The sequence below is a fragment of the Arachis ipaensis genome, chromosome B05 (genome assembly GCF_000816755.2).
Source record: "Arachis ipaensis cultivar K30076 chromosome B05, Araip1.1, whole genome shotgun sequence".
Taxonomy (NCBI): domain Eukaryota; kingdom Viridiplantae; phylum Streptophyta; class Magnoliopsida; order Fabales; family Fabaceae; genus Arachis; species Arachis ipaensis.
Window position 1 is genome coordinate 43,374,180 of NC_029789.2, and position 12,519 is coordinate 43,386,698.

The 12,519-nt window shown below is 31.8% G+C and overlaps 2 protein-coding genes across 4 annotated transcripts in view; one reads left to right on the top strand and one right to left on the bottom strand.

Moving 5' to 3' along the window:
- Nucleotides 1,182-9,005, top strand: LOC107640562 (protein ENHANCED DISEASE RESISTANCE 2). 2 transcript variants are annotated; one of them, XM_021123708.1, is made up of 11 exons: nt 1,182-1,368; nt 1,887-1,998; nt 2,241-2,606; nt 3,045-3,134; nt 4,675-4,869; nt 6,114-6,249; nt 6,356-6,518; nt 6,618-6,746; nt 7,149-7,343; nt 7,727-7,849; nt 8,375-9,005. In XM_021123708.1, exons 3-11 carry the CDS (start codon nt 2,297-2,299, stop codon nt 8,483-8,485), a joined length of 1,452 nt encoding a protein of 483 aa, XP_020979367.1. In that variant the 5' UTR covers nt 1,182-1,368; nt 1,887-1,998; nt 2,241-2,296; the 3' UTR covers nt 8,486-9,005. The 2 variants fall into 2 exon arrangements, with proteins under 2 accessions (XP_020979367.1, XP_016199560.2); XM_016344074.2 differs by lacking the exon at nt 4,675-4,869 and having other exon boundaries at nt 1,189-1,368.
- Nucleotides 9,485-12,519, bottom strand: part of LOC107643570 (probable WRKY transcription factor 4) — a 7,759-nt gene continuing 4,724 nt past the window's right edge. For both annotated transcript variants that reach the window (XM_016347254.2, XM_016347251.2), the window contains 4 exons: nt 11,314-11,568; nt 10,670-11,034; nt 10,233-10,391; nt 9,485-10,046 (listed from right to left, as the gene is read on the bottom strand). In XM_016347254.2, coding sequence (XP_016202740.1) covers nt 9,758-10,046; nt 10,233-10,391; nt 10,670-11,034; nt 11,314-11,568 — 1,068 coding nt within the window. In that variant the 3' untranslated portion in view covers nt 9,485-9,757. The remainder of the gene's footprint in view (nt 10,047-10,232; nt 10,392-10,669; nt 11,035-11,313; nt 11,569-12,519) is intronic.

Sequence of the window (12,519 nt, forward strand, 5' to 3'; positions counted from 1 at the left end):
AAGAATTTGAATTGAGACTTTTAAATGAAGTTGAATATGGTATGAATGATGATGAAATTAATATTGATTGATTGAGAAAGTGCAGAATGTCAAAATTATTATAAATGAAGGTTATATTGATAATGATTGATTGATATTGAATGATTATGGCATATGCATTTCTATTTATCTGAGAAACGAGTTTTCTTGAGTAGATGCTGTGGTTTGCCATCACTTGCTCCAGGTTGAGACACAATACTCTATTGATCCTACGTCGTAGAATGTGGCTGGGCACTAATTAACTCCCCCAAATTTCTCTCAATGAGATGATAAATGAATGATTGAGATTATATGCATAGACTTTTGGAGATACGCGTACGAAGGGACTGTCCAGGGTTAGCTAACGGACATGTTGGGTTTGGCTATATAACCGACAGATGAGACTCATCGACCATAGGGTAGGCATTCATCGTATGCATTTGTATATTTTGTTTGAGTGTGCATTACTTTGGTTTGCCTTGCCATGCTTATCTACTATTTGTCATACTTGTTGTAATTGCATCTTATCTGTGTATTTTTTTTGTCTGTCTTGTATATCTTTGCAACTGAGAGACCCCTTATTTAGTAGAGGCGTGACGAAAGTAATTTCACCGGTGTTTCGAAGGATTGGAAGAGACAAAAAATAAAGTATTAAATTAAAGTTAAATTTAAAATTTAAACATCTTAGATAATTTACTAAATTTCTGATTTAGTATTCAAAATTTATTAATAATTAATAAATATTAAATAAGATAAATTTTGATTGTTTTTTATTATTTTTTTATTATTAAATATTTTTTAATCATTGTATCAACAATTTGATTTATTACATATTAATTAATATTCAAAAGATAGATGATTCTTTAATTTTCATACTCAAATTTATTTATGCTAATATTTATCATTACTTAATTATCGAAGGAAAAAAATATTTTCTAAAATAAAAGGCTTTGCTGAAACAAATTAAAAGTTAAAAACAGATAGATATAACAAGAGATGAGGAAGAAGAGGGAACTGAGACAAAGAAAGATAGAAACAGATTTGAAAGGAAAGGAGAGTGCGTGTGACAACCATGCAATATGGATCCGAATTCACCGCTCTCTCTTTCTCTCTCTCTCTTTTCTGCAGTTCTTTCTCTCTCTCTCCCCATTTTTACGAAAACTGTAACCTTTTTCTTCTCTTCGTCTTCTTCTTTCTCCATAATCCATTCCATTCCAAAGAGAGGAAAAAAAAACACAAACAAAAATAAAAACAAAAAAAAAAGAGAGGAATCCTAGTTCCTTTTCTGGGAACGAAGGATCCTCTTTTCATTTTCTCCTCTTTCTTTCTTCATGCTTCTACCTTCCTCAGGTTACTCTTCTTATTCTTCTTTTTGGCTTCTTTTTTCTTTTATTAGTATTATTGTTATTATCAATATGTTCATGGATGAAGAACATATTGAGAAATATTGAAAGTCACACACCTTTTTTATATTCTGTTATTAGCTCCTTCATGCATGCGTTTATTATAGACCTTCATCCAATTTGATGTTTTCCTTTCATAATTTTTCACGTGTCTTTGCTCAAATGTGTTACTTCCTTAAACATTTGCAGCATTATCATAATCATAATATAACCTTGTATTCTATTTTCACCTCACGACATGAATAAGGACGATGTTTAGCACATTATATTCTTGTTTTTGAATTGAAGTTTAGTCTAATTATTGCTGAATAATGAAAAATAATGCTATACAGCTACCGAGAACCTTTCGTTTATTTATTTATTTTTTGCTTGACCAACTTGAGCATTGATTAATGAATTTAAATTATTTAATTATTTCTTTTCTTGTGTTTTAAATTAAATCTGAATAATTATTGTTTTGTTTAGGCTATCTTCAACGGGTAGTGTGAAGCCATTGCTTTGTGAAATAGCCTACATGGCCTCCTGGTGACGAAAAACTCTGGAACATTAGTTTAATTTAACTTGATATTGTTGTAAGGTATACCTATGACTATATATGTTGTTATATCTCAATTTTAATTAAATTTAGTTCATCCCTTAAATGTTCGTTTTTCCAATCCTAGTATATTTTTTATGGCTATATGTATCTAAAATCTATAATTTAATTTAGGCATGTTTAATTAATTCTATGTTTTGTTTTTTAGTGTGCACTTTTTATTTCCTATTCTCATGTAAACATTGATTGATAATTGTTGTTGGCGGGTTCTTTCTGTTTTGCAGCATCAGAATTGATCAATTTTTGGAGGAACAGAAGAAAGTAAAAGCAAGAAGCAAAAATGTTGGCTGGATTAGTAAGAAAGCTAGCTAACTCTACAATGGGAAGCTGTGCTTCAAACCCAACTGGGAAGAAGGGTGGGAAGAATCACAAGAGGAAGAATCACAAAAATGGAAAGAGAAGAGGGAACATGGCCACCGCCATTCCCGTCGACATGCCGCCATTGAAGAGGCTTAGCAATGCAGGAGTGGGAGCTGATTTCACTCTTAGTGATTACATTCAAATGGAGATTGATAAGGGTGGTGCCAAGAGATCTGATAAGAAGATTCATGTTACTCAGCTCCAATATCATACTCAAATCGATGCCAACGGTATCTATCCTCTTCGTCTCTCTCGTTTATGTGTTAAGGATGCGTTTCTTTGCGTATTTATTTCTATTTTGATTTTCAGGAATTTTAATTTTCATTGTGAAGGGAAGAGAAACAACTATCAACTAATAATAAATTCTTAATTGAAATTTAGACTTATGTTAAATTAGTTTTTGACTTACAAAATCGAAAAATATCGTAAAAAAATAAAAAAATTAAAAATTAAAAACACTAAAAAGAAAATAAAAAATAATAAAAATAGAAACTGAATGCAAATGTTGATTTCATTTCTATTTTCATTTTTAATGAATTTTACTTTTTTTGTAAACGAAAAAATTTCGTTCTGAAATTAAAATTGAAAATGTAAACGGAGAAACATGCTAATTTATAGGCATAATTTGATAAACATGTTGAGCTAAGTTATTACATGGTATTTTACAGGAAAAATCCAAGAAGAGGCTTGGTTTGACTCAGTTAGTATTCTTGATCATGATTCGGATTCAGATGATGACTTCAATAGCGTGCTTGGAGGTGAGGCTTTATATTTTTTTTTGTAACTTCTGCCTTGTATTCTATCATACCTTCTTTCTAGGAATATTATTTTTGCACAACTATTTTCGTTCTCTAGTCTCTACTGCAAATAACCAATACTCAAGTGTAAAGCCTGTAACCTATAAAAAAAGTGTTGTTTATAATCATTTTAGTGTGAAGAAAAATAAAGTCAAATGAGCTAATGAAATAAAAATTCCATAATTAGAGAATGAACGAACAGGTAATTTGAATAAAACAGTGAGTTAGCAAATAAAAATATATTATTCATTTTGATCTGGTTCAAATAACCCACAAACTTAACGAATTTAGGTAGAGTAAGCAAATTGGTACACTATTTTCAGTCTTTTTGTTTGGGGTATAAATGTTGGAAACCTAGTATGATGAAGAAGAAAACTATGAATATATTAATCAACCAATTGGGTTGGTTGAGTGGTAAGCTCATTCTCACTTTAAATAAGTGTTAAGAGTTCAAATTTCGCCTTATATATACAGCAATCCATTACCCAGCGACAAATTTTTAAAAAGTATGTATTAATCGAAAATTAAAAAATCAATATTGCTAGGTATTAAAGAAATCCAACTGCTCTCTCGAGTTCCAAATTAAAAATTTGAGATATTCTCAATATCTCTTCCCTTCCCTTCCCTTTTCCTTCTAATTTCTAAACCTGAAGATTTTCTCTTCTCAGTTAGAAAATCCAATCCAACTACCCTTAATTATCCTTAGACACCAGATCATTCTACTCATTTTAACTATGTGCATAACAGTAGTAAAATACACTCATACGGGATAAGGTGATAGTACTTGAGAAATAAAAATTACTGACAGTAATAATATTTGAAGTCCTAACAATAAATACCAAGGCATAAAGCCTTTTTTGGGATTTGGTAGTTTATTATTATTGAATTGGAATTATGCTAGGGAAAGCAGTTTTTCTTTATGTTTTTCTTTTTTCTTTTCGGATATTGTTTTGGATTAAGAAACTTTCTTCAGGCCTCTAGTTCTACAGAGTTTAAAAAGAAACATTTTGAATAAAAAAAATTCGAATAAAAAAGAATGGGACCAATGTATTGGCTCATCCCGTATTAACTATTAACGACGCTAACAATGATTATACCTGAAAAGACCATTTTAGTCGTCAAAATAAAAGGCTTTTTTCCATTGGGAACAAAATAGAGTGTATTTTAATAACAACAAACTAGAAAAATTAATATTTTTTAATTAATATTAGTTAATTTTTTAAAAACTAATTTTTATTTCTTTCTCCTTTTCTCCTTTTTTTTTTAACACTACAAGCCAACATAATTTATTATTTTTTTTCAACACTTTTAGTCATAAATTCAATTTTTTTAGTTTAATAATTTAATACCATATTTTTAATGTATACTTTTAAATATGGTTGACTAATATAAAAACTAATAAATTTTGCTATCATTCTAACATTCTTCATAAAAGATAGTTCCGTGGACAAATTCTTTTCTTAAATATAATTGTTCATTCCTCTGTCTATATGGGTAACAGATTGTTTTCCCTTCACGGATAATGCTGTGGGAAGTGTACAATATGGTAGTACATCCTGCATTGTAGATTCAGGGTCCAAAATTGAGGAGTATTATCAAAGCTACCTCAAGATAGATAAGAAAGGAGAGAAAGCTCAAGTTTTGTTTTCTTCTGTTAAAAGAAAATCAGTTGATGCAACTAACAAGACTGACTTATGTAAGTTCATATAATTTTTAAGGTTATGTTTTCTAGTTCAATGTTTTTCACTCATATTTCTTTTTATATAGATTTATCACCTTTTAAGAGCAAACATCACAACTTTGGATTTTTTTTGAGCTTTTTCTCCATTCTTACATTTATCTATCTTACCTCTTGAGTTAGCTCTAGTGGTAACTGGTAATACTCCTTGTATCAGTCGAAGCAAGATGACGTGTATCGAAAATGTAGGTTAAGTATGATTCCTATAGATTCAAATTTAAAAGTGAAATATGGAGAAAACACCTTCCCACAATGAAGGAGTGTTTTAGGGTCTACCCGTGATAAACAGTGTTCAACTAAAGCTTGTGGATAAATTTTACTCCAGAACAATTAGGCTAGCAATGTTTTATTGAGACAATGCAAAACTACATTAGAAAGTCTGTTAAATATTAAGAAAAATTAATTTTATGGCAATTTTATTTTTAATTTATAAGATTTTAAATCCCAGAGAGTTTTATGCTGCAACAAGACCAATTACTAACACTACTACTACCACTTCTTTCATCTTCTTCATTATAACTTCTATTTTTGTTATGTCATCGTATTTTATTACGATCATCATCTCTTCTACCAACACCAACACCATCTACGTCACAATTTGCTTTTCTCATTTTTTCGTCTAACACTTTTCTCCTTTTTGAAAAATCTTTGTATTGCGCTTTTTTTTTTTCTTATTGCGGCATCATTTCTGGCAATGATTGTTTTCCACCATACCATCACCAACGAAGGAAATTTTCAATAATAAACTTATTAATAGTTTGTGGGGCGTCTAAGATCTCATAGATTACACATAAAACCGACACAATCACTTTCTGTTAGTATTTGATGAATTTTTAATTGAAGGGGTTGTGTTGTCTTGAAATAATAAAGAAGGATCATGTTGCCCCCCCTTTTTTTTTTGTTAAGGGTCATATTATCCTTCTTGTGAATGGCAGAGACCGGATCCAGTGTTCACTTATATATCATCGAATGGAGTGTTGGGTAGAAAATTAGATGGATGAGTGGCTACACTAGACTAGATGTGATTGGAAATGATTGCATGAAAGAGAGTGGGGCTTGCACCTATAACAATAAATAAAAAATATTCAAAGATGGTAAAAAAATTGTTATAGCATTAATTTATTAGGATGGTGGTTCAGTAAAATGTCTGGAAAACTTCAGAGTTATGATACTAACTAATTACTATGTCATTTGTTGAATAGGCCCATCTGAGAAATACCTTTACCGTCCCCAAGCAGGGCTTCTGATTCAACAATCAAAGCAAGAGACTGCATCTCCTGCTTCCTGGTGTGAAATTTCGCCATCCGTATTTAAGCTCCGTGGCGAAAGCTTTTTCAAGTATGCCAGAAGATTTGCATCTGTTTCTTAACCTCTTGGCCATGTTAGTTAGCTAGTCCATTGATTTGCATCTAATCAATAATATGATGATGAAATATTTGTGCAGGGACAAGGCAAAGTGTTCTGCTCCAGCCTATAGTCCTTATATACCAATAGGTGTTGATCTATTTGCAAGTCCGGAGAAGATAAATCACATTGCTAGGCATCTTGAACTTCCGTCTTTCCAAGAAAATGGGACCATTCCTTCTCTTCTCATTGTTAATATTCAGGTTTTGCTCCTTTTTCTTATTATATGCTCAAATATAAATACTCATTAAATAGCACACAAGAGTGAGTGCATAATTTAACTATCTTCCTTTTTTTTTTAGCTGCCAACTTATCCTGCTAGCATGTTTCTTGGTAATGCTAATGGGGAAGGCTTGAGCCTTGTACTATACTTTAAATTGTCGGAAAATTTTGAAACAGAGATCTCGCAACAGTTTCGCAATAGCATCAAGGTAAAGAATTGTGTACAAATCATTACAGCAACAATTTCTTCTTCCTTTTGTGGTTGATGTTTGTAAAGTTTCAGTAAAGAATCGTTCAATTGCTGCCATATTTCTTCATTTTATTTAAGCATATACTTGCACTAAATTATTTGTCTAAAAGAAATGAATGAACATAAAGTTATTAACTTTGTAGTGATGCCATCGAAGTAAAAATTTAAGATTCGCAATAAAGATCATTTCAACTCTTTTGGTACATCAATTAATCAATATATCTACATACAAATTGAGTCTGAGTACAACGATTTATAATGAAAAGAACAATTGTCATAAAACATAGATAACAGTAGTCTTACAACAAATTAGAAATGTCTCCATGCCGCAGTTTCCTAATAATGTTGTTATGTTTGGCAGAGATTGATGGATGATGAGATGGAGACAGTGAAAGGATATAGAAAGCAGAACACGGTTCCTTTCAGGGAAAGGCTAAAAATTCTGGCTGGTGTAGTAAATCCAGAAGACATGAGTCTCAATTCTGCTGAAAGGAAGCTTGTTAGTGCCTACAATGGCAAGCCAGTGCTTTCACGCCCTCAACACGAATTCTTTAGGGTAAAAATATCTTTTCTTTCTTCTGCAATTTCTAAAATATTAATCATTTGAAATATAGTCATTGAATTACATATGATGTTCATCATGTCACCAACATTGTTATTAGATTTTATTTCCGTACATTGTCATAATAAAGAGGTTTTACACATACATTGACAAAGTTAACTAGTTTTGACAGTATTAAACTTTTTACACTATCATTGCATCAAAAATAATTTGTGAATGCTACATTGTGTGCTCAGCTGCCCCTTCATCTACCTTAATGCTACATTGCACATTTCTTATATGTAATGATTACATTTGCAGAGTATATAGCTTGAACCTCACTTTTCTACTACATAGTCCATATATTATTGTAACTAAGTATACAAATTCATTTGCAGGGACCTAACTACTTTGAGATAGACCTGGATATACATCGGTTTAGCTATATCTCTAGGAAAGGACTTGACTCACTCCGAGACCGTGTAAAGAATGCAGTACTTGATGTTGGCTTAACTATTCAGGTACACTTACAATACCCCAAGGGAACTTTAGATTGGACACTTTAGTCCCTAACAAATTTGTATTCTCCAAAAATTCTCAAAAATTACTTTCGTCAAACAAATTGGTCCTTTGATCCCATTTAATCAAATTTTTAATATGCATATTAGACAAATAAATCCCTAAAATAATTTATTATAAGATAATTAGGTCTAAAAATATATTACTATCAGATAAATCAATCCTTCTTCAAAATAACAGAGCAACCAATTTGTCCGATGAGAGTAATTTTCAAGGACTTATAAATAATAAAAATTTGTTGAGAACCAAAATATCTTATCTGATATTCCTTGAGAACCAAAATGTATCAACTCATATGTTTCTTGTGAGAGAGACTATATTTGCATCACTCACTCTGAATATTTCCCTAAAAATAAGAAAAATTGTGTAGTGTTCTGTGTTCTTATTACTGCCATAAGTTTCCTAGTAAAATTCTTTAGTGAGCACTATTTTGTTTGATAACTCTATTTTGTTCTTCTTTTTAACAGGCACAAAAGGAAGAAGAACTTCCAGAGCAAGTTTTGTGCTGCTTAAGATTGAACAAAATTGATTTTGTTAACCATGGTCAAATTCCGACCTTAGTTACTCTTGATGGTTGATTCAGGCAGGCATCAATTGAGAATCTGTCGGGGAATTAAGAGAAATTGATTGTTTGACTCATAATTTAATATAATTTGGAGGGTGGCATCTATTTAATTAACGGCAAAAAGAAGAAGGAAAAAAGAAAGAAAGATGAAGAGAACTTTGATCATTTTGTTATGTGCAGTTCTTTTGTTTTTTTCCTTTAGTTTTTCCCTTTTTTTTTTCTCTTCTTTCTAATCATTTACTATTTGGTGATGGTATGGTACTAAAGTCCTGTGTTTGTTATTATTAAGCGTGCACCCCTTGTGACATTGTACATACCCCAAATAAATACACAGAAATAATAACATTATGTTGGGGATGGTTAGATGTGGACTTTGAAAGATCACTTTGAGAGCTTCACCCCAAGGAAGTGGTGCTGTGATTTTGACTTTTTAGTTTGTAGAATCGGTTGTGTTTATTTGTACAACTCAAAGTTGTTCGATAATTTTGATCTTTAGTAATAAAGGTGTGAATCTCATAGATTCTCTTTCTCAATTTTTGTTTTTTTTCCTTGCTTTTAAAAATTTATAAATCTTTTCAAAAGTCATGGACAGTTTGCACAAGGTTACCGAGTAAAGTTATTTAAACAACTTCAGTAGTTATATAAATAGTAATATTCCTCTGTAATAATATATAATCTGAAATTAAGCAACCCAATTGTACTCACTTTCAATTAAAAAACTATGTCAATTTGGTATAAAAACGGAATAAATACAAAAAAAAAAAAAGATAAATATCATAAAGCAAGGTATTACATGATGAGGTGATAAACAATTACATTAAAAGAACATAACTAACATAGTAACATATTTTCAATGTACAAAAAAGGAACAAATTGGTATATCATCATCCAAAGCCTCTTTCATTAGGGTGTGGTTGTGCTGGAAGAGAATAATAGTTAAACTACTTTATATACTAGAAATTGGATTGATAAGCCATTAATCAAAATCTTTTCGCCTAAAGAAGAAAAAGAATTAAACATTAACACAGAGATGTAATGTGAAAGCGAAGATACTATTTTCCATCCAATCTTAAAAACTGTGTTTGGTAAGCGTCTCAAAACAAAAATTACAACAACATAGACAAGACAAAAAAAAAATTGTCTCTATTTCTACCCTTACTATTATTGGTTTCTAAGTAAATAAAAAATTAGATAACTTTTCTCCCAAGACAGTGACATTTCGCCTGTTTATGTATTGTGTGGTGTTTTCTGTATTTCTGTCTTGAAATGGTTATCAAATAAGGACCTATGTTATCTGCTCTTCCTTCAGCCTTAGACGCGCCACAGGCTGTTGCTGTTGCTCATTGACCCCAATACCTTTGCTTCCAAAACCATGCATCTGAGGTATATTACTATTTTGTGATTTAAACTGTGATGAACTATTGTTGGCAATAGTGTGGCTATTAATCTTAGCTGCTGGTACATCATGGTTATGCTTTCCTTCATATGTTGTTATGACAGCTTTAGGATCTGTTGAAGCTCTCTCAACATGCTTCCTAACATTACAACCTGGTGTTGTACATTTGTAATAGCTCCTACAACATTATACAAAACAAGCATTATTATTCATTCTCCAGGCACAAGAAAATCAACGGTCACAATAATTTCACCAAACGTTAGAGGAGATCGATGTAATTCGCCCTGCTTACTACGATCAACCATAATAGTTGACAAATAGTTCAATAGATGGTATCAAAAGTTTCTATGAAAAACATGATCACCTAGGATATGGATTGCCTTTGACAACTTTTTGTCCATACTTTCGCCATCTATAGCCATCGTCTAAGAGATCAACTTCGCTTGTTGTTTGCACAATGATTCTTGGCTCTGTGACTGTCCTATGTGAAGAATCTGGATCTGAGTGTGTCACCTCTGTATTTCTGCAGAATTTGTAACCCTTTTAAGATATCATAAAGATAAGTTATGCAGATTTACTAAAGATTTCTGCACGATGATTACATATTTTTATATAAATTGAGCGCACTTGTTTCAGTTGTTGCATAAATAAATGTATGCAAAAACACAAGAAACTTCACATTATTTAACCCACCCAACACCCCCTCCCCCAAAATTAATTCAACTTATTAAAAAAGTGTTTTAAGCTTTTCAATTATATGAATTGATAAAGTTGTAAAGTCATGATCACAGAATATGTTACCTCCTCTTGGGATCAGGCTCAACAATTTTGTCATCCACCTCATTTTCATGATCACCTACTTCCTCACTATCACTTGTTCCTGAAAGGTGTTCACCTGTAGCCTGACTAGATTCTGCATCCATTCTAGGGTGATTAGCACATGTACCATGATCATGATGATAATCAGCATTCCCTTGCATGTTTGAGCCTTCACTCGATGCCATGGCAGCATCTTTCGAGCGCCTATTCGGACGCTGGTGATTGTGCTCTCCTTTATATATAATTGCAGTAATGTGTCCATCTAATGACCTCTCAACTTTCTTCTTCACAGGACAACTTGCATGAGTGCACTTGTAGTAACTCCTAGGAAACTCACTACCCTTCACCTATGTTTCACAAATGCAAATATCAATGTTGATTACATAAGTTACAACCATAGTTACATGAATTTATCAATTAGGAGGCGTACCACGTATCAATTCCTCTACGTACCAAAATGTCATGTATATTTTTCAAATAGAATATTGCCTTCGATGTAACTGTGGTTACAACTTAAAATACTTGTACAAAATTTAAACAAAAAGTAGTTAAAAGTTTATTTAAAGATTTAAGAAGTTTAAGATAGCAGAATCTAATGCAGACAGGCACCATGCTTAGCCCTTTACCTGTTTTTGGCCATATTTCCTCCAATTGTAGCCATCGTCAGCAGGCTTATCAACATTCAACGAGGAAGAAGAAGGCTCTACCATGTGTGGATTAGTATTGTTGTTGGAAGTGTTTGCAGCGTGAACTTGTGCGAATGTCGTAGTAGCAGACATTGTTTGCAGTGAATCTTGAGGTTGGACTTGCATACTTGAGTGTAGTTGTGTTCCTTGACTAGTGACCTGTGCTAATAATGCCTGCTGATGTCCTAGGGGAACCTGCATGTGCCGCAGATAACAGCCAATTAATACACACAAGAAATATTTTAGATATTCATTTTGTCTACTATTAAACTAAGGTACAATTTTTATAAGCTATTCTTAGTATACAAATATACAAAGAATGAAACAACTGAGACGGAGACAACAAAATCACGGGTTGATGTTGTTGAAACAGTTATAAATGTAATTATCAGTTAGACTGCGTACATTGCTTCCTTTGAATACAGTCTTTTTTTGGAACCTCGCACCAGACTGCCCTTTTTTTTATATCATGTTTTATTTAAACCAATTTCTTTGGGACAGATAGAACAATTTTGTTGTCTTTATCAAAGATATTTTTGTACTCGCTGTCATTGTATCTGTATTTGTTTTTGTATTTGTATGTGTTTCAATGTTTTGAGATGATTTTTAAACTATTCCTAATTTAATATAAATGGAGTACACAGGAAAGAATTTGGGGTGGACAAAAATTATACACAAAAGCTTATAAATATTGAAGTACATCTAAAAGATTGTTTTCGATGGACAAAAATGCCACGTTGTGCCATGAGGTGAGTTTGAGTTTGTAAAACTTAAGAGTATACTTTCATATTTATGAATTATGGTGTGCATTTTTATCCACGTCAAACTCTTTCATGTGTATTTTTGTTTATTTACTCACTTATACATATTTTAAAATTAAAAAAAAACACAAATAAAAAAGATATTATGGAAGCAAAATAATTTTTTAATGCATGAAATGTATGGAAAACTTTCAGGTCATTATTTAGTTGAGTAACAAATTTCTTTTTTATTATTTTCTTAACAAGTGTATAGGAAGCTCGGAGCACTGCATCCTAAGAAATCATTGCAGTATTTATGGGTGGCAACCGGAAGAGTATAGGCGGATTTTCACCCTATTCGGCTTGTCCCGTTCTTCCTCAACTCAGATACTACCTATTTCTATCT